At 40.2% G+C, this 25,554-nt stretch overlaps 1 protein-coding gene across 1 annotated transcript in view; it reads left to right on the forward strand.

Moving 5' to 3' along the window:
- The window catches only part of ITGA2 (integrin subunit alpha 2), a 105,996-nt gene extending 81,875 nt beyond the window's left edge, over positions 1-24,121 (forward strand). The window contains exons 17-30 of the mRNA XM_058719459.1: positions 2,436-2,587; positions 5,134-5,244; positions 5,786-5,868; positions 6,303-6,444; positions 7,574-7,666; positions 8,343-8,419; positions 8,506-8,589; positions 12,084-12,186; positions 14,074-14,184; positions 15,139-15,243; positions 17,097-17,210; positions 20,346-20,435; positions 23,235-23,351; positions 23,866-24,121. Of these exons, the coding sequence (XP_058575442.1) occupies positions 2,436-2,587; positions 5,134-5,244; positions 5,786-5,868; positions 6,303-6,444; positions 7,574-7,666; positions 8,343-8,419; positions 8,506-8,589; positions 12,084-12,186; positions 14,074-14,184; positions 15,139-15,243; positions 17,097-17,210; positions 20,346-20,435; positions 23,235-23,351; positions 23,866-23,946 (1,463 nt within the window). The 3' untranslated portion in view covers positions 23,947-24,121. The remainder of the gene's footprint in view (positions 1-2,435; positions 2,588-5,133; positions 5,245-5,785; positions 5,869-6,302; positions 6,445-7,573; positions 7,667-8,342; positions 8,420-8,505; positions 8,590-12,083; positions 12,187-14,073; positions 14,185-15,138; positions 15,244-17,096; positions 17,211-20,345; positions 20,436-23,234; positions 23,352-23,865) is intronic.
- Positions 24,122-25,554: the final 1,433 nt, after the last annotated feature.

Here is a 25,554-nt window from a genome sequence, read left to right on the forward strand (position 1 = left end):
TATAGCTAACAATACTGTACTGTGTTGTACATTTGAAGATTGCTAAGAGAGCAGATTTAAACATTTCTCTCTCTCTCTCTCTCTCTCTCTCTCTCTCTCTCACACACACACACACACACACACACACACAGAATTGGCACTGTGTGAGGGGATGATCTGTTAATGAACATTATTGTAATCATTTGCCAATAGTTACATATACAAAATAACTGCACTCTACAACTAAAACTCAGTACATCTCCCTTACATCTCAATAAAAACTGTGGGGTGGGGGGAGGGGGACATTAAGTGGCTAGTCTGCTTAAAACATGAATTTGGGAAATATATTAGTTGGCAGAAATAGCTGGCTGGTTAGCTCTCCTGGCCTGAAAGCATGGATTTGCCTCCTATATCTTCCACTTTTTGATGGGGCTTCACTCCTCTGTTACCAGACACTCGAAAGCAGACTTCAAGAATGTCCTTCCCTTCAACTTGCTCTTTCTTCCCATTGGGCACCTTTTCCTTGATGTCTTCAGATCCACACAGACAAGCCAGTTGTGGTCATTTGTCACTTAATGGCTTGGCAATAAGAGTATGTAAGACCTGAATCCCATCTTCACAACTTTGAAAACTAAACCTGTAAAGCATATGGTCTTTGTTATTTACTGTGTCAGATGCTCACTCCATTTTAAAAGTTAACAACATAAAAAAAGATTAATGCCCATCAGACTATACCTTTTTACCAGACTACTTGAAAAAAAAAAAAAAAAAGAAATCATATGATCATGTATACTAACTTTGTCCTAGCTATGTTCCCCTCCCTGGCATTATTTTTCCTTTGTATTATTTTCACCACTTAGTTTTAGCTGATTTGATTCACTTCTATTTTATCTATCTTTGTGAATTTCACTAAGTTCTTGGAGCAAGAAAAACTATACATCTCTAATAGGTATTTTAAATGTAACCTGTGGAATTAATGTTTTTGGGAAGTCTATTCAATCTTTAAAATATTGAAAATCATAAGATAGAGTAAGCCCAGATAAGGCAGCTGATGCTTTGAATAATATCAGGTTTTCTTTCTCAATTTTGGATAGCTTTAGTTGAAGGCTCTGATACTTTGTGTATTGGCAACTGACATCAGTTTTTATTGCATTTTTTTTCATTTTCATTTCCCTGGGTTAGTAGTATTATCTCTGTTTTATAGATGAGGAAATGGAGTTTCAAAGAGGTTACACAAATTGCCTAAAGTCCTAGAGCTCATAAATGGTGGAATTAGAATTCAAACCAAGTCCGTCGGATTCCAAACTTATTCCTGCAGAGTTGCATGCCTTCCCTGAACTAAGCATCGAGAGTGTTCCCTCAGAGTATCTCAGTTAACGCTCAAATTAGTTAATCTTCACAACTGCATGGAAACTGAAAGAATGAATTCTGATTTAAAAATTACCCCAGTTTGGGGTGCCTGCGTGGCTCAGTCGGTTAAGTGTCCAACTTCAGCTCAGGTCATGATCTCAGAGTTTGTGAGTTTGAGTCCCATGGTGGGCTCTGTGCTGACAGCTCAGAGCCCGGAGCCTGCTTTGTTTTTTAAAAAATTTTTTAATGTTTATTCATTTTTGAGAGACAGAGAGCATGAGCAAGGGAGGGGCAGAGAGAAAGGGAGACACAGAATCTGAAGCAGACTCTGGGTTCTGAGCTGTCAGCACAGAGCCCAACGCGGGACTCGAACCCATGAACCGTGAGATCATGACCTGAGCTGAAGCTGGACGCTCAACTGACTAAGCCACCCAGGCACCCCAACCTGGAGCCTGCTTCAGATTCTCTGTCTCCCTCTCTGTCTCTGCCCCTCCCCTGCTCACACTGTGTGTGTGTGTGTGTGTGTGTGTGTGTGTGTGTGTGTGTGTGTCTCAAAAATAAATAAAAACATTAAAATTTTTTTTTAATTACTGCAGTTTTATTTCTGACCATGCCCTAGCTGTTGTGAACAGAGCTGGTTTATTTTACCTCTTTTACTGTGTTTATTACCTGAAAAATGAGATGATAATATCCACTTTCTGGGATTATAGTAAAACTTGTATAAGATAACATACAAGAATGTGTTCAATTGTAGGTACTCGGTAGCTATTTCTTTCTTTGACATATCACCATGTTAGGGGTGATGAAACCAAGGCTTGAGAAGTGAGTAATTTGACCAAATTCATTCAGTAGATTTCCTCGGGCAAGTCTACTTTTCTCCCCACTGCTTCAAGCCACGCTTCTTTGTATCACTCTCTCTGTATCCACAGTCACCTACATCACACCAGAGTGTGAATTACAAATGTCTGCAGTTCACAATCCATCAATGTAAAGACTGTTTTTATATTTTCTTGAAGTCCTTGACTTCACCTAGTAAGATACAATTAGGGATGGTTTTTCTGTAAAAGTTTATTTGTATTAACATTTCTTTGTGATTTTTATCCTAGCCATTATATACAACATCACAATTGATGCAGACCTATATTCATCCAGAGTAACCTCCAGGGGGTTATTTAAAGAAAATAATGAAAGATGCCTGCAGAAGAATATGATAGTAAGTCAAACACAGAGTTGCTCTGAGTACATCATCCACATACAGGTAAGGTCTCCGTCATCTCTGTCACCTCCTTTCCTCTTAGAGACTAATGAATGGTCCAAGTCTAAAAACGAAGCTTACAAGTTAGAAAATGGTTGCCCTTCTAATTAATGCTTTTCTTGTCTAAGTTCATGAGCAGGAAATCCTGTTATCTTTATGCTAATATATGGTCACATTCTATTAATATGTTAATAGCATAGAAATATTTGGAATTACAACCAAAAGGCTAAAAAATAAGATTGTTAAAGAAATCGAAGACAGTGCTTTCTTAAATGTTTACCAGGGAGAGCTTTTAGTAGATAGTAAATTTTATTTTAGCATTTTCCTATCAGGGAAAAATTTTATTTTAAGCTGCTGAAATGAACAATGCCAATTTTGATTTCCACTATTGGGTTTAAATTAATATAGGACAAGAATGGTAGATTATGAGGTAAAAATTATTCTAATCTTATGCCACAGTTACTACAGGTCAGATGAATTTTGAAAATCTCACAAGTAGGAAAAATTCTCGGGAAAATTTCCCACAGGAAATTTATTTTATAAATTATATGAATATTTCCCCCTAGAAACCATGTAATGGTCTTTGAAAGTGTGATTTCCTCAGGAAATCAGTTTTAAAAGAACTTCTTAAGAATTTTCCTAGAATATGGTTCTCAGCATTTAAAATGTATAAGAATTGGGGCGCCTGGGTGGCTCAGTTGGTTGAGCGTCCGACTTCGGCTCAGGTCACGATCTCACGGCCCATGAGTTCGAGCCCCGCGTCAGGCTCTGGGCTGACGGCTCAGGGCCTGGAGCCTGCTTCTGATTCTGTGTCTCCCTCTCTCTCTGCCCCTCCCCCGTTCATGCTCTGTCTCTCTCTGTCTCAAAAATAAATAAACGTTAAAAAAAAAAATTTAAAAAAATAAATAAATAAAAAATAAAATGTATAAGAATTGCCAAAAAAAAAGTTTATAAAATGCATATTCAGGGTCCTCACCACCAGTAATCTGGATTTGAACGTCTAAGGAATATGCAGATTTGAGGAGTACTCCCAGATATTTCTGATATAGATTGATGATACAGAGATCCCATCTCAAAAAATGTTAAGTATGATTTGGAAAAACAAAGTTAACACAGGAATTAAAATCCATTGATTGTTATAATTTCTTGTTCATATGAAAGAAGTCTTATTTATGAAGGCCTGGACCTTTTTGGTTAAGATGCTGACTATACAGATTCTTTAAAGGGATAAAAGCTGGCTCTCATTCTCTATTTTTGTGCTAAGTGGTAGATCAAATAAAACATGGAGTCCATTGTGGGGGAATGAAATCAGCCAGGCTGTCATTCATATATATATCCTCTTCACACAAATGTGTCCTTGTGAAGTTTTTAGAAGATGTGTGCGGTTTGGGTCAGTGCAGGGATCTTGTTTCAGTTAACACACTATATTGGATATCAACACCACACCCACTCTGTGCGCCAACCCTGCAGCCAGCTAAGGAAACCTCTCCTTACAGTCAGGACGCCATGCTAGTCTTGCCCGCCAAAAGGGCTCACGGCAGGAGTAAATCCTGCCTGTGAATGGACTAGGTGATAACAAATATCACTAATCAGGAAAAGGCAAACTGGATTTTTAGGGTTTACCATTTGTAGAGATACTGTTCTTTCCTGACAAGAACTGAGGGCAGAGCGAAGTTGCTGTGAAGGCGGAGTGGAGAAGTTGTACTTGTAGCTGGGTAGAGTCGGCTTTAATAACCGCCAAGTGATACTCGCTTCATCTAATGCATGCAAGAGGCAGTGTCGCTTCTCATGTACATGAGGGCCAAAACTTGGGGGACTTGGTTTCCCATGTGGGAATCCCCTTTATCTGGCTTTGCAGAGCAAGTTAGGTTCTGACTAAGGAAGGGAGTTCTCTTGTCGTTGTCTGACACTGGCCCTGAGCACCTTCCCATCTAGGTCATAATATTCCCTCCCAAGATTTGGTCAGGAAATCTAAAGACTATCTTAAATCTTGGCAGTAGGAACTGGAAAGACCTAGCCAACAACCCAAGAACCATGTACTGATAGAGAGCATGAGCGGGGGAGGGGTAGAGAGAGAGAGGGAGACACAGGATCTGAAGCAGGCTTCAGGCTCTGGGCTGTCAGCACAGAACCCGACTCGGGGCCCGAAGTCAAGAGCCATGAGATCATGACCTGAGCCAAAATCGAATGCTTAACCAACTGAGCCACCCAGGTGCCCCAACAGATGCTTTAAGCATTAAAATTGGGCAGATCCTCTAAATATTTATAAACTACTTGTGTATGAATAGCGAGATCACTGACAAGCTTAACTAAGATATGCTGCTTCAGATTTTTACTGAACCCAAGTCCCTAGGTTTCTTAATAGTGAAGAGGCTAAGAGGAGAATTAAGACCGTAAAGAAGCCAGAGTCTTGAAAATTCAAAACAAGGGTAACTCCACATAATTGAGAGCAGACTGTGTTCTTAATCTTGAACACGTTTGTTGTCATTTTCTTGTTTTGAAGCTGCCGTGCCCTAAAAAACCGCTTCACTGTATCTCTGTGTGTTTAGAAGCCCTCTGATGTTGTCAGCTCTTTGGATCTGTGTGTCAACATCAGTCTGGAAAACCCTGGCACCAGCCCTGCCCTCGAAGCCTACTCTGAGAAGGCCAAGGTCTTCAGTGTAAGTGCGTTTTGCCCTTCTTGGAATTCAGACTGGCTAAGAAAGCTTCACGGTCCCTGTGGTACTGTTTGAAAGCTACCTAGGACAGAACTTTTCAATTGTTAGTCTTCTAAATGAAACACTCTTCTGTGTGAAATTCATCAGCCTGCAAGTTCCACGAAGACAAAAGTTTTTGTCGTCTTCCCTGCTCTATTCCCAGCCCCTTGAGCAGTGCCTGGCCCACTAGAGGTGTTCAGTAAAGCCAAACACCTTGTGCTCACCATCCACTTAAAAAATGTTACCAATACCTATGTTCTCTGTATCCCTCCCTACCCCCATCACATCCACATTCATCTTGCTACCCGAGGCAAATCACCACCTTGCATTTTGCATTTATCAATGCTTTTTCTTCCTGGTGTTGCTAACCATGTTTATATTCCCCAAATATTATTTTTGCATGGTTTTGGGCTTTATATAAATGGAATAATACTACATATATTCTTCCACAATTTGGTTTTTAAGTCAAGAGCAAATGTGTAGGATTGTTTTTCCTTTTTTGTAGATCCCTTTCTACAAGGAATGTGGGGATGATGGAGTTTGCATCTCTGATCTAGTTCTAGATGTCCAACAGCTGTCAGCTGCTCAGTAAGTCTGCTTCAGAGCTCAGCGTAAAACGTAGAAATAAGACACAATAGGTCTCTTGATTCAAATGAGTGTTTATGGAGATTTTTTTCCTGCAAAAGAAACATCCATAACTAATAAAGATCTTTAAAATCTGAACTTCAGTTTTTACCATCCTTATAGGAGTAAAACAACAAGAGATAAAAAAAAAAAAAACATTTGTATTTGGATGGCTCCTTTCCCTACAATGTGATTAAAGTCAATGAAGAAGAAAATCCAATAGCGTTGACTTCTTTGTTGTCTGTATCATTTTACTATGAAAATAGTTTATTAAACAACTTTCTCAGTCTTCCAAATCTAAAGAGTTTTATCTTCTTATTTTTAAAATGAGTGAAGAATTTGAACACTGGCCCTATTAACCTTAATAATTTTCTTCCTTTCCTTTTCACTTGTAACAGAGACCAACCCTTTATTGTCAGCAACCAAAACAAAAGGTTAACATTTTTAGTAACGCTGAAAAACAAAAGGGAAAGTGCCTACAACACTGGAATTGTTGTTGATTTTTCAGAAAACTTGTTTTTCGCTTCCTGGACCGTGCCGGTATGTGATGACACCCTGTGCTCACTCCTCTTGTGTCTCCTGCTTGTTGTTAATTGGCCCTCTTCTTCACACTCAGATCCCGGTGGGCCGTGTGCTGTCTGAAGAAGCACCTTACCCCTCGGTGTGCTCAGTCCCAACTTTGGGGCTCCCAACTAGTTAAACCACATGAGAACATAGCCTGGCCCTGTATCTAGACCAGTCCTGCTTCACAGCTTGGTCAGTTTTTCCTTTGCCCTGAGACTTGGCCAGACACCTACCATAACTCTTCTCAAGCCATCTGTGTGAGGAGGCCGCTGTGGTGCCGCACAGATCCTTCGAGCTGCACTTGCTCCGAGAAATGAGAGTCCCACAGCCGAGTCCAGGCTTTGTAACCACAGGCCATGCTACTGCCAAGAGGATGCATTCCAGCGAGGCCAGTTAATCATGTTGACTTGATCACTATACCAGGAACACACTTGGCCATGCACGCCCCTCTGGCCCCTCCTCTGCCACCAAGCAATGAACGGCAGAGGAGGGAAAAGCTGAGATTTCCCAAATTCCCTACTTGACAAAAGGATTAAAAATGGTTTCATCCAAGTTAAAGTCAACACAAACTTAACAGATTTAACATTCTAAATCTATTCTGACCTCAATGCTTCAATTTCCTGTGCCAAATAAGAACTTCTTATTTCAAAGAGGAAAAAAAAAAAACCACACAAGGAAAACTAAAAAAGATTCTTTAAGTTATTTAAAATACAAACACAACACATGATTTTGTTCTCTTTTCTTGAAACTACTAATTTCAAATATATTGAGAGAAAGGTATGTAATAAAGATAGCATTTCTAAATATTAAATTTATTCTGTGCTTTGGAAATAGGAGAACTAGGATTTACTTCTGGGGGAAAATTCCAGTATTTGACCTCACTTTTGGCTTATTGGGTGTCCTGTTAGCAATAAAAATAGTATATTAGCTATGTGGACAGTATAAGATTTTCAAGTCTTGGGGGACAATAGGTTAGTTCAGTGTGAACCAGTTCTACTGCTAACATGTCCATGTGGTTTATACATCTTTCAGCATGTATGCAAGCACGTGCGCACACACACATGCAAAATAACTGATTGGTCATTGTTTCCTTGGTGTCTTTCAGGTTGATGGGACAGAAGTCGTGTGCCAGATTGCTTCATCTCAGAAGTCTGTTACCTGTGATGTAGGCTACCCAGCTTTAAAGACAGAGCAACAGGTACAACTTGCATTTCATCCTCAAATCCACACTGGTCCCTCCTCGGCACTAGTGTTAATTCACCCCACCATTCCACCTTCTTTGTTAGGTACCGTTATTTGACAGGCCTTACAAAAGAACTAGCTGCGTATTTAGAGGAACCTTTTAAAATATATGAATGTTGTAAATTATTAGTAAAAGTGGGATTTTCTCCCATGCAATTCGTTTCAAAAGCACATACAATATGGAGAGTACTTTCTTTCTCCCTTTCCCTCCCCACCCCTTTCTCTCCCTCCCTCCCACCCTCGCTCCGTTTCTCCCTTTCTCTCCCTTTCTCTCTTTCTTTAATTTATTGACCAACACTGGTCAGAGTGATGTACAGAGTCACAGATATCATTTGTTACCCCTGCTAAGCAAGTTTCACATCAGCACAGAGCTGTCAAATTCAGTGAAGGAGATATGCCTGTGATGTGATGATCTGTTATACATGTCACTTGAAAGGTAAGCCCTCTGATTCTAAAGGGGAGGCATGCTAAATGGAGCAAGGTGGACAAATAGATATTCTACAAAGATGAAAGCTTAAGGTATATAAAATCCAGATCAAATTGGAGTGAGTTTGCTTTTCTGGGAACCATTTTTTTAATTGGTCCCTGAGTACAAACCACCATAGATTAATGAGTTTTAATTTTGGTTATAGGTGACTTTCATGATTAACTTTGACTTCAATCTTCAAAACCTTCAGAATCAGGCATCTGTCAGTTTCCAAGCCTTAAGGTAAAACCTAATGAAGTCTTGAACTGATGATAGATGGCTTCAATAATAGTTCTCTTTAAGTAATTTCCTAATGTTCGTTCCAATAGCGAAAGCTCTGAAGAAAACAAGGCAGATAATTTGGTCAATTTCAAAATCCCTCTGCTGTATGACGCTGAAATTCACATAACGAGGTGGGTGAAACCGTGAGTAGCCTGTGGCCACTGATACCACTCGGTGTGGAACACATCTGGCTCATGACTCTCTACGTTTATTCTTAACTGGAAAATTTGAATTAAAGGTTTCTCCCTTGTCAAGTAGGACAGAGGAAGTTTAGGGACAAGTCAGTCCTTAGGAAAACCTTACACGGCTATTTAGGTTTATTGACCGAGAGCAATGCCAGAAAGACAGAGGAGCAAACTTTCTGCCACAGGCCGCAGGGTACTTCCTCTGCAGCCCTTCAGATGAGGGCCCAACCTTCCCAAAGGGTCAAAGCAGAACTCTCCGGACCCTTAGGAGGTGTCACCACTTTCTTCTCCATGCCTCTTCCTACTATCCACATGAGCTCTCAAGCGGTATCCCCACCCCTAAACTCCAGAACTCCAAGCACAATGATCTGCACATAGTAGGTCCACCATAAACATTAAATTGAATCATAGAAAATTAGCTTCTGGGTGAAAAACTCCTGACTTAACATAATGGGTTTCTTCCCACCAAGAGGAAACGAGGCATTTTCCAATGAGGTCATCTATGAAGAAATGCTTTATTCCCTTATCTTGCCTGGCCAGAGCAAGTGTACCTGGGAGCAGGGGCAAAATGATACCAGTTGGTACTAGCTATCATGAGTTGTTCAGGGCAACAGGTGTCTTGAGAAGTGGCTAACATGTGGGATACCAAAGATACTAATAGGGTGATGCATCACCTTAACCCCCACCAAGAAGTGAAGCAGGTTCACGGGCACAGACACACTAGAGCAGAGCCATGCAGGTACCCAACCTGCAGGTGATGCCCACCTTTGAGGCTGGAAACCAGAGTTCTTTACCTAGGGAGGCATGAAGGCAGTTTCCTATCACAGCTCAGTGGTGCCTGGAAAATGCACTGCACTGTATTTCCAAGAAGCCAGGGTGTGAACAGTGTTCAGTGACGGACTTGTCCAGTTCGCCACATCACCCCAAACCCCAGAAGCATGGAACACGTAGATCATGCACTAGATCACCGAGCAGAAACAAAAAGGAAAATGTGTCATTATGTCTAGAGTGAGAGACACATGAGCAAAGATGAAAGAATGCTCCTATATCAAGTGAACTGCAAACAGCAAAAGCAAAAACAGATCCAGCCCAGTCATCCATCCCTGAAAAATTAATCTGTAACTGCAGATTCCAAAAGGACCTGCACTGTTGATAAAAGGATGGAAGACCAATGCATCCAGAGAGATTGAGATTACCACGTTACCTGATTTCTTCTCTTCCTACCTACATTGATTCTTATCCTATATGTTTTAGCTCAATACAACCTTTACATGATTCCACTCTCACACCATGGCCAATTTTTCCAGACAATTTTCCCAACATGAAATAAATACAAGACGAAAGTGGGACTTCACTTTCAGTAATATCTTAGCTCTGTATTTCTGTGATGGTAAATTGGATTTTAAATTGGACCGTCTGATGTCTTTTAAAATATACCTGAGAGGTGAAAAAAATTAATATGGGGAATTATGGTGTGTAAAAACTAAAATGGCTCCTAATCCTACCACCCAGATCATTCCTCTGGATTTGTTTTTAAAGAAAGACATTAAATGTACATGGATAGAAAATCCAAACATTACAAAAAGATATACCATAAAGTGAAGTCATGCCTCCAGCCTCCTCTGGCTCTGGTCATCCCATACATGACTCAGCTATTTTCTGAATACCTTCCAGATGCAAGGTTTGTTTATCTACCAGGATATATTCATGTAACACGGATGCACACATATTTACCCAAATGGAATAATAAAATCCTTCCTAATCTCACTTTTTCTTATATGATCTTAGAGAAGTTTATATATATGGACCTACAGATCTAACTTATTCTATTCCTGGCTGGATCATGATCTATGTATCCAACTCAAGATTAATGAGCTATTTGTTGTTTTGCATATTTATTTTGATACTACTACCATCACAAGTAGTGCCGTAAAAAAAAAACACACACACACACACCAAAATTAACATCTTTGCAAACTTTGTGAAAAAATCCTACCCAGTCATTGAGTGTATCCCTTAGCAACCACTTTGATAAATATGCAGTTACGTTGTGCAAGTATTATGGGTGGAAATCATGATAGAATTATTTCTAAAACAGAAGCCCCCTGAGTATAGCTAACTGCTTATAAATACATTGATCATCCACACTTAAGTAACTTAAGGAAAACTTAAGTAACAAATGGAAAAATGTCAGAGCTCTTTAAAATGCAAAAACAGAACATACTAATTTAGAAACTGTTCTTAGGGGGGTACACAAAGGTCTTCTGGACGGTAAAGAGAATAAATCATGCATATACAGCCAGACATTCTGTTTCAAATTCTAGTCAGTTTTCCCATTTTCCATGTAAGGCTGAAAAATCATCGTTCCCTCTCATCTACATAACCTTGACAGATGCCACGTCTATTTAAGTCTACCTATGACATATTTTCCTTTTGAGAATTTGGGGGGAAATTTTTTAAACATAAAGATAAGAATTCAGTAAAGAAACCCAAAAAGTATCTCAGAAAATATCCAATTCAAATTTTTTGGGAAATAGAATCAACATCCAAGAATTAGGTAATATGCAGTTATGCAGTTATGTTGTGCATAGTAGGAAGAACTATTGCTTTTCAGACTCCTATGCCTGTTTCCCACTCCCCACAGTCCTAATGAAGCTATCCTGGTTGGAATCCAGCTTCAGCCCCAGAAATGAGTGAGGAGGAGAGGGAAGGGGATCCAGTTATGTTGCAATCTGAGTGGTCCTGTGGGTATTCCTCTGATCTGGTCCTCACTTCACTTGGAAACCCTAGTTGGCAATTCCAAGAAAAGAGGTCAAATCATCTAATACCTCTAGGCCTAGTCTAATAAAACCTCTGGGTCAGCCATCAGAAAGGTGATTTCTACACTAGTCATAGAAAACCATGACCAACCTCAACTCAGACCAAAAGCATTAGAATTGGTTTGGAAATAGAGAAGGATAGGGAGAAGAAATGATAAAAGAAAATGTACACCCTGTTTTACAAGCACCCAATAACAAACACTGCAGGAACTAAAATCCTATCACTGCATTTCAGCCACCCAAGTGGAAAATCCTCTGGCTTATAAATCTATTCATCCAATCAACAAGGCCTAAGTGTGTACTGCATGAATACACCAGTCAGTATAATAGCAACCTTGGGGTCTGTCAGTTTTAAAGGAATACATTTGTACTTATTTTAGGAAATTTACAGCTGATAAACATATAACACAAGGAGCCTTGCAGAAAGATCATGAAAGGATAGGTTTTTAAAGGAATTTGTTTTAGCCTGAGAAACATAAGCCTAGAAATAGCAGGCTTTCATACCTTAATGTAAACATTTACTTTTAATATAAGCTAGAAGGTATTTAAATAAAAGAAATATTAAGCTTCAAGAACAACAGCAAAACTAAGATATTTGACTTGACGAACATCATCCAACAGGTCCACCAACATAAATTTTTATGAAGTCTCCTCGGATGGGAATGTTCCTTCTGTCGTGCACAGTTTTGAAGATATTGGTCCAAAGTTCATCTTCTCTGTTAAGGTTGGTAAGCCTGTCAAAAGAATACTAAATCATGGGGCACCTGTGTGGCTCAGTCAGTTGAGCATCCGACTTCAGCTCAGGTCATGATCTCATATCTCATGAGTGAGTTCGAGCCCCACATCAGGCTCTGCGCAGACAGCCTGGAGCCTGCTTCGGTTTCTGTGTCTCCCTCTCTCTCTACCCCTCCACTGCTCACGCTGTCTCTAACTCTCAAAAATAAACATTAAAAAAAAATAATCAGGAGAAAGGGAAAGAAAAAATAAGGAAGCCAGGAAGAGAAGAAGAAAGTAAAATGTTGAAATATACCAGTGGTTCTCAAACTTGAGCTGCATTAGAATCACCTGGGGGAATGTTAAGACACATCACTGGGCTCCATCCTGACTTCCTGACTCAGTAGGTCTACGGTGAGCCTAAAGATGTACATTTCTAACAGGTTTCCAGGTATAGCTGATGTTGCTGGTCCCGGTGCTGTACTTTGAGAATCACTAAGACTCTTAATAAATAGCTGAGGCTTTTGTACATAGCTATGTGTTCTGGGTAAAAGATAATGGATATATTTTGAAAGTAAATGTTTAATATTAATCAACAATGTATTAATATAATGTTATTACTGTGGTCAAAAGTCTCTGGAATACAATAAATAAGCCAATTTATCCTTGGAGACCACTTCTACTTGAGAAGCTAACCATTTGTATCCAAATTTCGTTCAGTCAGTCTCCATTGGCTATTAGTAAGCAATTATTAATCTAAAGATTGTTATCAATTACATAAAGGGAAAGTTGAAAAAGTTGTTATTTTATAATAAATTACAGAAAATTTGGAATGTAAAAAGAATTCATCTACGACCTTAAATGAATACCATTTTATTTTTACATTTCCTGCTAGTTAGTTACATGGTTACAACCTTAAGATTTGGTGATTAAAAAAAAAAATCTTTAGAAGTCCTGATTTGTGATCCAGATACTGGAATTTGTATCATGTGGCTAGTATTTGGCAACTACTTCTTTAATGGGATATTTAACCAACCAGTAGTAACAATAAAATAACATTCATAGAGTTTAAAAAGTATCAGGGGCGCCTGGGTGGCGCTGTCGGTTAAGTGTCCGACTTCAGCCAGGTCACGATCTCGCGGTCCGTGAGTTCGAGCCCCGCGTCAGGCTCTGGGCTGATGGCTCGGAGCCTGGAGCCTGTTTCCGATTCTGTGTCTCCCTCTCTCTCTGCCCCTCCCCCGTTCATGCTATGTCTCTCTCTGTCCCAAAAATAAATAAAAAACGTTGAAAAAAAAAATTAAAAAGTATCAGCATTTGTACCAAGTGCTTTACATATGTTAACCTGTTTTGCAGGCTAGTTATAACGTTGGTAGAACTATTATTTCTATGGTTGTTGTTTAAAATGTTTAACAACCAGTAGGACATGATCTCTGTCCAATTAGAACAGACTCCCCACTCATGCGAACGACTGCTGTCTGCACATACTAAGTTGCTGACTATTTTTATTTTACAAATGAGGAAAACTGAAGGATAGACAGGTTATGTATCTTGCCCAAGCCACACTGCTAGTCAGGGGCCAAATGGGACTTCAGCCCTGGTAGCCCAGCTCAACAGACAGCAGGTGTTTTTAACAAACTCCTAAGTCACAACTTACGAGTTCAAACTGTAGAGGCTGAGATTCTCCACTGAGAGGTGAGACACACAGACCCGAGTGTGACTGCAAAGTAACAAGGCTTACTTTCAAATGGCCTCAGTCTTACCATTTAATAGTAGTCTTTACCACTTAATGGTCTTACCATTTAATAGCCCTCCATCAACACAGAGGTTATTGATCACTTTCTTTGCAACATGTGCATGATCTAGCAGTAACCAGAATGTTTTCTTCCATATTACATAGGTAACAACAGGAAGTGTTCCAGTCAGCATGGCATCTGTGATCATCCACATCCCTCAATACACCAAAGAAAAGAACCCGTTGATGTATGTGACTGGGGTGCACACAGATCAGGTAAGGGCAACTGAATTGCCTATAAAATTGTGCACTTTCAACATGGAAATACCCCATGAGGTTGGGGTGATCATGTCTCAGATCTTATGGATGGAAAACTCGAGAAGATAAAGGTTCTGCATCCTGAGTGCCAGGAAACTAGCAGTCAGTGTCCTATCAGAAGCAGGATACTGCTATAAGAAAACAATTACAGATGGTAGAAATTATTCCTAAAGCCTTGTTTTGGCCAGGTGAAGATCTGACTGTGTCAGAGCCCTGTTCATTGAGTAGTTAGTTCACTGACAAGTATGAGGTCGAACCCACCACGGGAGAACAATTGGTCTACACAGCTGCAGTTAGTAGCGAGTCTTTTAAGACGCTGGCCTGGCCTTCCACCTGGTAGTGATCAACCCTGTTCCTCATTTTTATCAGCTGGGCCTCATGCCCAGGCCCAGGCCTACCCCCAGGCAATTAATCTCCAGGGCTAAGACTCCAGCACCAGAGATTCCATAAAAGCCCCCACTTCCAAGTGGTTCTAACATGCAGCCTGGGTTCAGAAGCACTGTGTAGCCAAATCCCCGGACACTGGCTCAGCCTGAGTCTGGCACTTAGAGCTGGTTCTACAGTAGTGTTATTCCTGTGGTGCGCATAGGTAACTACCGGAAATCGAAATCTTAAATGGGGCACAGGAAAGAACCCTGAATCAAATCACTCACAACCTGCTGGTACTGCAAATGGTCTTAGTACATACCAGGTAAGCACCCGTGCTGCCCCACCGAGTGGCGCCAGGAGGATTTGAATACTTCCAAGTTTATGTTAATTGACTACAAGAAGTGTGGCCGGGTCAGTGATGTGAAAGCAACCTAATGATCCCTCCCCCGCCCAGACATGTGACCACAGGATTTCCTAACATGTTAAAAGGAACATCACAGATGACTTTGCTTCCTGAGACTGATTTGATGTCCTTCTTTGCAGGCTGGTGACATCAGTTGTAATGCTGAAATAAATCCACTGAAAATAGGACCCACAGCTTCTTCTGTATCTTTCAAGAATGAAAATTTCCGGCACATAAAAGAATTGGTGAGGACAGGTTAACGGGGTGAAAGTTTCCTTGGGTGATTTATTGTTTTACCTGGAAATCAATGTACTTCTTTTCTCCTACCATCTCTTATGGTAGAACTTTCTCATTTTGGCTTTGATGGACTGTATGAATCAAGACTTAGAAAATACACTCTCAAATCCAGGTTATTGGGACTATTACTTATGCCGGTAATAAAAAATACATGTTCCATATTTCATGAAATCCAAAGGATTCCATGTGAAACTACTGTTTTGTACCAGGCGCTTTGTAAGCATTGCAAAGAGCTGTGAGGGCAGCATGTGTGTGCTTTGAAGGTGAAGCTCCTTACATCTCCCTTCCACATCATCACTGATGTCTTATTTAGCTGCTTAAAACGCCTCTCTAGCCGCCTTCTCTGTTTTCCAATATTTCATTATCACCTGCTCCAGAGCTATGCCCCTTTCTTTGAGAAAGAGGCTAGTCTAGTACTCAAATAGTAAATGTTTAGCAAACAGTAACCCTAAACAAACCATAGTTCTCCTCTAAGAACAACAAGGAAATTCTGGTTTTCTTTTTTTAAAGTAACTATAGTAGAATTACAGTATAAATATGACATATCTAAACAGTAGTATGTAAAAATGTCCAGGAGAAATCATCTCAGAGTATGCCAAAATATTATACCTTTGAGCATTTTCCTTATTTTTGTGAAAATGTTTTGATTTTTGTAAAAGGGGTAACTGATCACTGTGAACACCCTAAAACTAACAGCACAAAAACACTACAAAGAAACTAAAGTCCTCTAGAAACTTAACAGCTGGCACTCAGTATTTAATGAATATCCTTCTCTATATCTGTAAGTATTCATCCATACCAAGATACATGTACACTGTTACATAAACCGACCATGCTACCTTTTTTTATACGTCATTCGGTCACTGAACATTTTTAATAGACTTTACTTTTTAGAGCAGTTTGAGGTTCATGGCAAAACTGAGTGGAAAGTACAGAATTTCCCAACTACTTTCTGCCCCCACTGTCCAAATCCCCTCCCACATCAGAGCAGTACATTTGACGAACCTATAGTGACATCATAATCATCCAAAGTCCATAGTTTACATTAGGATTTACTCTTGATGTCAGATATTCTATGGATTTTCACAAATGTATAATGACCTGTTTCCACAATTATAGTATCCTGACAGAACAGTTTCAATGCCTTAAAACTCCTCTGCATCCCATGTAGTCATCCCCCCCTAACCCTTGGCAACCACCAATTGTTTCACTGTCAACTATGTTTTTGTTTTTGTTAAAGCATGAGCAGGGGACAGAGGGAGGGGGACAGGTGGAAGAGAGAGTCCGTCATAAGCAGGCTCCACGCTCAGTCCCACAACCCTGGGATCATAACCTGAGCCAAAATCAAGAGTCTGAGGCTCAACCTACCGAGCCACCCAGGCATCCCTTTATCAATTATGTTTAATGACTAAATTGCGCTGCATTTTGTGCATGTATATTTGATAACTTACTTACCTAGTATGTTGTGGATAAACACAATTATTTCATTTTGGGGGGTGTGTTTACTCTCAGAAGTAGTGACGCAATAAACAGGCTCGATGTACTCTTCTCCACACATTTGTTATCTCCCGAGGCCTTCCATGCAGATGGGAAATGGCCAGGCAGAGTGTGCACCTTTTACCTTTTGAAGCAAAGCGACACAATCTCCTGAAGAAGGGTTATGACTACTAACAGTTCACGAGGTTGTCTGTTTCCCCAGATCCTGCCCAGCACTGGGTTTTATCTATCTTTAAATTTTTAGCATTTACTCTTTAAAGTCCATACTAACTCTCTCCTTTTACCATTGACTTCAACCTGAAAGAACTGTAGAAGTGCTACGTGTAGCAATGTTACCTGCTGGCTGAAAGACCTTCAGGTCAAAGGAGAGTACTTCCTTAACGTGTCTACCAGAATTTGGAATGGGACTTTTGCGGCAGTAAGTATAAGCTTTATTTGTTGGGTTTATCAATAGCAAGGGAGCAGAAGGGTTCACTGTCAATAAATTCATACCCTTTGACAAAAGTAGTATTCTGGCTAATATCAGCAGTGCCCAAATGACTCCAAGCAATTATATCCTGGAAGGCAACATGCTTCCATCCCTTTCCAAAGCTTGCCCAACCTGGCTGTGCCTCAGAATCATCTGGGGTGCTTGTAAAGCATCAGCTTCATGGACTCCATGCCAACCCACGACATCAGTCTCTGACATGTCGCCAGGATCCCCTGTGCTGTCTTGGGGTACAATGAGCCACCTGCTTTGTCTTCATCCTCATGCTCTTGATATTTCTGACTCCCTAGTCACCTGTACCATGCCCAAATCAAAGTGCCTATGTCTGTCTCCTTCCTTGAGCTCCCAGCTAATTGATCTCAACCCACTACTCAGATGAATCCAACATCAGGATCCATCTTCCTATATTAAAGCCATGGGACTACTCTGCTCTCCTGTTTTACCCTTTCTTTGGTCAACTCCCAGTGTACACACAGCTTTTTCAATCATTTGTCTCATGAAAAGTTTAAAGAAGGTGTCAAAACAATGTCAATGTTTCCTGCCATTTCCCAGGTTATGACTTTGTGGTAGTGATATCTGCTTTTGGCAGAGATTTCAGTAGCCCAGAATCTCAGCCTGGTATGACAAATATAGGGATAGACAGGGCTTCTTAAAGCAGACTGCGTAAGTAGATAGCTATTCATTTTAGCAACACTGGCTCTGATCGAGGTAGCAAAAAATTAGTCTGAAACACCCCTGCGCCGGGGGTCTTCATGGCTCTTCTGGATTTTTTTTTAAAACAAATAATCAGTCCTCGAGGTGCTTACCAACCAAACTCTATTCCCCGTTTTCTAATCGCTTCTTGATCTCTGCAAGAATCCCATTCCCTGCTGTGGAGTCTTAAGATTAGAAGACTAAGTTCCCTTTGAACTTGTCCATGGAACCACAATATAAGCAATATTCTTGGATAAAGACGTAACAAAGAGGAACAGTGAAAGGCAGGGAGGGGAAAAGGGAAGTAGGAGTGTGGAGGAGGAGCTCGGTTTTCTTCTTGCTGGCTTTTGTTAGTTACATTTACTTGCAAGGCTTGCAGATACCTCCAAATCCCGTAAGATGGGAAGCATGCAGTGAGCTACACCACCATCCCAGATGATGCAGTTTGGTGCCACATTTCACCAATTGGTTCTTATCTCCTTGGATCTGAGGAAGGAATATTTTCCTAGCAACCTTTGCCAGCAGGGAAGGAAAACTGCTGTGCATCAAAATGCATTTGTGCCGGCTCTGTAAAAAGCATTTGGGTTTTTTGAGTTTGTGTAAAACTGTATTATTTTAACGGTAAGACTGTTTAAAGCACCTTCCTTTTCAAGAAGTTTTCAAGAGCAGCAATTTCATTTCTGGGAGCAAATTTCTGAAGAAATGTATTTACGCTTTTTCGACGTGGTTATGGTTAAGATGGAAAACTCCCATGAGAGTTATTGTCTGTCACACCCTACACATCTTCCTCTTTGACGAAAGGTCAAATGTTTATTCTCACCTTGTTTCTGGCTATTTCAACAGCCAAATGGATGTTCTCAGACCACCCAGGAGATCCAGTCTGAAATATGAACCTCATTTCCTGTAGTAGAGCCCATTAACATACTGCCTTTCACCCTTTTTCTGATGCAGTGCAAGTGAACATTGCAAGTAATTTCCTCACAAAGTGATTGCTCAGGCTTCCCAATGGCATTGTTGGCTGCCATTTCTAAGGCAAAGCCTTGTTGAATGCCAGCTGGTGTTACTTCATTCTCTCAGGTATGCATGGTGTAACTACCACTGCTTGTTAACCCTGCAGGTTATCATGTACACAGTTGCGCAAAGGGCCAGGTTTGGGAGGGCAGGTAGGTCAGTGTAAAGAAATTCTTTTTAGTCTACAGGGACTGTGAAATCAGCATCACCTAACTGCTTTTTTTTTTTAAGGAAATAATTGTCAATACTCTAAATGTTTCCCCCAATATGTTTAAGACACAAATGATCAGGGTAACTTCTGATGCAATCTTCTATCTTGAGAAAATTAAGACTAATCAGAGACTGGGGGTCGGAGTCGGTGGGGGGGGGGGGGGCGGGGGCGGGAGGAGGAAATAAATTGCTCACTTTTTGGATATGCATTCTTTTTTTGGCTCCCAGATATAATTTAGCAAATTACCTCATGTGGTATGTTGAAACATGTGCCTTGGTAACCAGAAAAACTGAATCCTAGTAGCCAGAGCATACGAAGGCAGTTCTCCAATCTGGGCATTGTATGCTATTTCAAAGCAAGCATCAGTCCCGAGAATTGCATTACAGAAAAAAACAAAATACACATCAATAATGTATCCATTGAAAAAGAATTTTCTTGTAACTAGATCCAGGAATACATGTAAAAGCTATTTCAAGTTAGGTGGTTACTAGTAACAGCATAAAATCTGTGTCCTTCGTATATGTCTGCACCAAATACAGTATTTTTTTTATGGAAACACTTAGATTAGGAAACCTGAAATTACTCATGTAGCTTGACAAAAGGTTCAGGGTGTCTGCTGACCTGCATGGTCAAGTCTAAGTGTATTTCTACTGTTTTTAATTTGATTTTCCATTCCATTATTTGACTTAGGTAAATCTATAAAAACATCAAGCTTGCAACTTTCCCTCATGTTGAAAAACTTCATAAAGTTTTAAAAAATCTGAACCGTGATCTTTCCCAATTAAAAGCTTCATTTCTAAACCTTTGTTTTTTTTTTTGTTGTTTTTTTTTTTAACTGTTTTCAAGTTAGACCTGAGGAGCTCTTTTTAACCTACAATGCCTGGACTTCATCCCCAACGCCTGCACCCCCCTTCCCGCTGAGGTTTAATTTGCGATTGTGGCAGGGCCCGCCCACCCCACGTGTTTAGTCTCCCAGGTCCTTCTCATGTGTGGTCCTCCACAGATCACCAACTCAAGAACACCAAGATTCTGGAGTCTTCAGAGCTGCCATTTGCTCTTGTCCTTTCCCTCAAGGAAATAAATAATAACAGGCCAATTTCATGTGTTCATTTCTGCTAAGATAAAACATGTATTTTATTTCTATGTTCCAGTCAACTTTCCAGACAGTACAGCTGACCGCATCTGCAGAAATAAACACCTATAACCCTCAGATATATGTGATCGAAGAAAACACAGTCACAGTGAGTATACCTTATCACTCCTAGTAGGCACTGGTCTTTGATAGGCATTCCGTTTCTGAAAACTTGAGAGTAGTGGTTCTTCTTACCTACATGGGTATAGAATATAACTGAAACTCTAAAAACCTGATGTGAGGTTGAGCTTTTTGGCAAAGGTATCTGCTACTCAAGCAAGTCCAGTGAAGTACTTGTCCTCCACATTCCCCACCCCCACCTCCCTTTGTTGGCAAAGCTGGACCAGCAGTGACAGTGCAGCAGAAGGCACAACAGAGGGGGTTCATCTTACTTGTGACTCCTTCCTCCGTGCCTAAAGCAGCACCACCAGCTCTTCCTTCCTTCTCTTGATTTCACAAAACAGTCTAGGTCACAGGCCATAACATTCAGGTCATTCTTATTTGAATCACAGATTGTATTTTACAGTATTTTTTAAAGAGAAAGTGCTTAAGTATGCTTAATAAATAAGGCATTTATTAGAGGGCTTTTTTTTTTTTTTTTTTTTTTTTTAGTATTCCTTATAGCTACATACTGGCACTGTGTATAGGGTCCATTCATTAGTTCTTATAGTCTAGAAAATTATAAACGTTCCCCTTGATATAAAACAAAAAAAGGGTCTTGCAAAGAAATGCACTTTTAGAGAAAACAAAGGCTCACTGTTCTAAGGGCTGGCACAGGACAACTTTCCTTTGCAGTGAGCCTCTGGTTGGAATATGCCATATTTAGATAGAGCAGGATTTCCATGCTTTGCTAATCTGCTGGCAGAGCCCTTTCCATTTTTCCTCCTAATGCTTTTGTTACAAACTAGAAGCCAGTTTAAGACTCTATCCCAAAGACCAGCCTGGCAGCTGGCCTCAGTCCACTGTTGTAGCCATTAAAAAGCCAATGGCCCTGTGAACTCTGGACCTCTCTCCATACTTGAGAGTAAGGCTCACACATGGCCCTGGTATCTCACTCTGGTCCCAGGGGAAATTATTCCAAAAGAGGATGCTGTTTGGCCTCTAGCTTAAGACCCTCAGTCAAGGCCCACACCCACTCTTCAGAGGCTGGGGCATGGAAAATCAGAAATGGAGCCAAAGGAAATGTGGACTTCAAATTCAAAGTATTATGAAGTTAGCAGTACTATAGATATTTTAACAGTTCATTTTAGAAAAATGTAGTGTTCAGACTATCTGAGTATCTGCTGAGGTCTTTGGTTTTTTTTTCCAGAAAGTACTAGTAAATAAGTTATAATTTGAAATTAGCAATTTTAATGAACCTTTAGATTTTTTTTTCTTGGTTTTCTCTGAGCAATATTGGTAAATAACAAAGGCCAACTATTAATTGCCTATGAAACTAGATTTTGAATCCAAATATTCTGGATGATTTTTTGAATATTTGGAATCCAGATAATAATCTGACCTATCTCTCTATATGGTAGATTAAGTGATTCTTAAATTTGTTTGAACTCTGGTCCATTTAAAAATCTGAGAAAAAAATTTATACTCGTGGATCCCTTTGGATCCATGGACCCCAGACTGGGAGATTCTGGAATGGAGAGTAAAGATATGACTGCCATTAAGCAGTGAACTATATGAATTCAGTTACTTTATTCCTAAATTTATAAAGCCTTATTTTATCCCTTGAAAATACAAATGAGAAGTAACAGAATTACCAAAAGGCCAGACTCAAATTTAGTCCAACTCATAAATTCTGTGATAAGCAGCAGCTAGTCTGCCATGGTCATGTAGTATTCAACCAATCAGGAAGATTTTTGTTACCTTGCTTTGCCCACAATGTAGTTCTTAGTATTCTTAATACACTTTGTGGCGGAAATGGTAGTGATTCTTTCTGTAACTAAAAACATATATATACGTACACACACATACACACAATATATATATATATATATATATATATATATATATATATACAGTAAAACCTTGGATTGTGAATAACTTGTTCTGCGAGTGTTCCGCAAGACGAGCAAACATTTCTAATAAATTTTAACTTGATCAACGAGCGATGTCTTACCATAGGAGTAGTCCGTGATGCTGAATATCACATTGTCACAACTGAGCTGGTGGTTCCTGAAATTCGCTTTGATACACAAGTACTTTGGATTACAAGCATGTTTCTGGAACAAATTATGCTTGCAAACCAAGGTTTTACTGTATATAAAATATACAGTATTTTACCATTAGAACTCTTAGGGCTGCCATTCTATTACAGAGTCACAAAGATTCCCAGGAAGTGGACATAAAGGATCACACACAGCCTCCAGGGCAATTTATCACTGAAAAGGTCAACTTGAGCCCTGAGCTATTAACTATCACTTTTTAACAATCCACATCAAATACTCTTGAGTGAGAGTTAAGTGAAATCAATATTTAGAAGCCTGGTACAAAGCTGCTGTTGCTTAATCACAAGGCATCTGAGTTGTTGATTTGTTTGGTCTTTGGCCACCCCTGCCCCCTTCCAAGTTTGGACTCCAAATGCTGTCATTTGACAATGAGACTGCCAGAAACTAAAGTTCCTATTTCATAAATAAAGCATCTAAAGTTGTCAGAGATGACATAACCACTAAATACGGACACAATTAAAGGGAGGAAACTAGAAAACTTGTATTCTTTGCCTGTACTTTGCAGAAGCATTTTCTCTAGAAATTATACTGCACAATGTTTAGCTGAGGAATGATATCCTGACCGAGTGACATCACCTTTCTAGACCACCATTAATAAAATCAGAGACTTTGAATAGACCATCTCACTTTTTTGGGGGTGCTACCATTAGTTAACTCAACTGTTGCATATATACATACATTTACAGATTCCCATTACGATAATGAAACCCCATGAGAAAGCTGAAGTACCAACTGGAGTTATAGTAGGAAGTGTAATTGCTGGAATCGTTTTGCTATTAGCTCTGGTTGCAGTTTTATGGAAGGTAAGAAAATTATCATACTTAAAAATATGGGGCTCCTGAATATATGTCATGAATTTCCTTATCAAACAGTAACCTTAAGTTTTATGTGGTACCTACCTCCATCATAAGAGAAAAGGAAAGGCAAATTTATTTGCAAATTCTCACATCCGTTCCTGAAAACCATCAGTAAGGATTTTATATACAATATATAAAATAAGGTCTGGATCCCGATACTTTTTTTTCCAACCTGCCTTTTATCCAGACCCCTGAATGTTTTGTTCAGGTACCAAAACAAAAAAAAAAAAACAAAAAAAAAAAAACAAAAAAAAAAACCAGACCCTGGAAAATGTATGCTGTTCAGTTCAACCCTGTGTATTATTTCCTCACTGAAAAGCTGAGACCAAGTCATAGTCTGCACATCATCCTCTCCAGAGCCCCAGAGATTCCCACAGGGGCTTTAGTGGGCAGCCAAGGGGGTCTGAGGCCCCATAACAAAATAATTCACACGTGGTAAAAACTGTACATCACCTTACAGCTTGGCTTCTTCAAAAGAAAATATGAAAAAATGTCCAAAACTGCGGATGAGATTGACGAGACCACAGAACTCAACAGCTGAGCCCCAGGGCGGTCTCACTGCAACGTGAGCTGTGGCAGCACAGCCAGGGTTTGCTGTTTGCGTGAATGGATTTGTTTTAAATCCCAGTGCTTTATGTGTAAGCGGTAAAACTCGCCTGATACTTTACGAAAACTGCAGGTCAGTTTGGGAAGAAGAAATTGGGTTTTTTTTGGGGGGGGGGCTAGGAGTAGAAAGGCTAAAGATGTATTTTATATGGGCAGGGGGTGGGGGCAGGGAGTGACCTTTACACTGGCTGGTCCAGAGTTTACATAATATGTACATTGTATCAGAAACATGAAATGCTTCCAAACATGAGAAGTCTTAAAGAAAAATAGAACCTTTCTCAGATTTGGTGGGGGGAACCCCAACCATTTAAAGTGATTGTTTTTAAACAGTGACCACAAGAGTGGAAGTACTTGGCCTAGCTATATAATTAGCTTGGATACTGAGGTTGATGGGGGGAAAAAGACAACACAGGTCTTCAACTTATGCTGGTCATCCAGAGCTGTCACAGAGGTTATTTTAAGTGACCTTTTTGTTAATGAAGGTATAATTTGCTGCTGTCGGCCTTCTCAGAGTCCCTTTTTTGCTATGATCTATTTATCAAAACAATCTTGGATACCTGGTAGGAGCCTAGAGTATGCTTCCTACAGAGGAAACCTCCATTTAAGGGGGTGGGGGCTGGGAGGGTAGTTTAGAAGTCAAATGCAAAATTTAAAATCTGTATCACAACATTGATGGTAAAATCCTATCTACTAGAGGCCCAGCCTGTGCCAAAAGAAGTAGGAAGTTCCCTTTCTCCTTCACCATGCACAGCTGGCTGACTTGACTGCCTGGCAGGGACCTAGTTTGAATTTATGGAAGAGGAGTAATTTCTTTGGCATCCTTCCTCCTTCCGTACTAAACCACTCTTGCACCTACCTCCTGGTGTCCCCATCTTCTAGAAGCCCACTAAGGCATGCCTTCCTCTCCAGTAATTCAGCATTAGCCACCTCCCTTTGGCCTTCATCCAAATCTCCAATTCGTTGGAGCAGCTGCTCTACACCAGGTGTGAGGAAGAAAAATCATCTCACTTACCTACTTGCGTGAATAATCCCTTTAACTCCAGGGAGCTATTTTCCTTTATTGCTAAACAAGTAAGAAAAATAAGCTATGGTGAATTTCTAATTGTTGGAATTTCAGGCAGTGCAAACAAAGTACAAAACAAAACTTGGGAATTTGCAAATTACAAGGAGACCTTGGAAGCCCCCAAATTAGCAGGTGCACCCTCTGTGCTTGTGTGTTGCCGGAGGACTTAAACTTTCAGAAGAATGACTCCCACCTAGGCAAGTATGCTCATTAGGTAGCTCCTTAGGTCCCAACTCCTGGGACACTTATTTGGTCAAAAGAGGATGAAACCCAGTGGTCCATATTTTAACAAGCATCCCAGTCACTAACGTAAATGGACTGCCTTGGAACGCCACCTGTTTCTCCTGCACCTTCTTTTGTTTGAGCCCACACACTCTCCAGGAGGGACTGGGAGAAAGGCAGAGGCAAAGGCAAGTGGGAACTATTTAATGTCAGAAACTGCATACCTAAAGCTTTGGACAAATCACTTGGCCTCTTTAA

Source organism: Neofelis nebulosa, chromosome 1 (assembly GCF_028018385.1).
Source record: "Neofelis nebulosa isolate mNeoNeb1 chromosome 1, mNeoNeb1.pri, whole genome shotgun sequence".
NCBI classification, from domain to species: domain Eukaryota; kingdom Metazoa; phylum Chordata; class Mammalia; order Carnivora; family Felidae; genus Neofelis; species Neofelis nebulosa.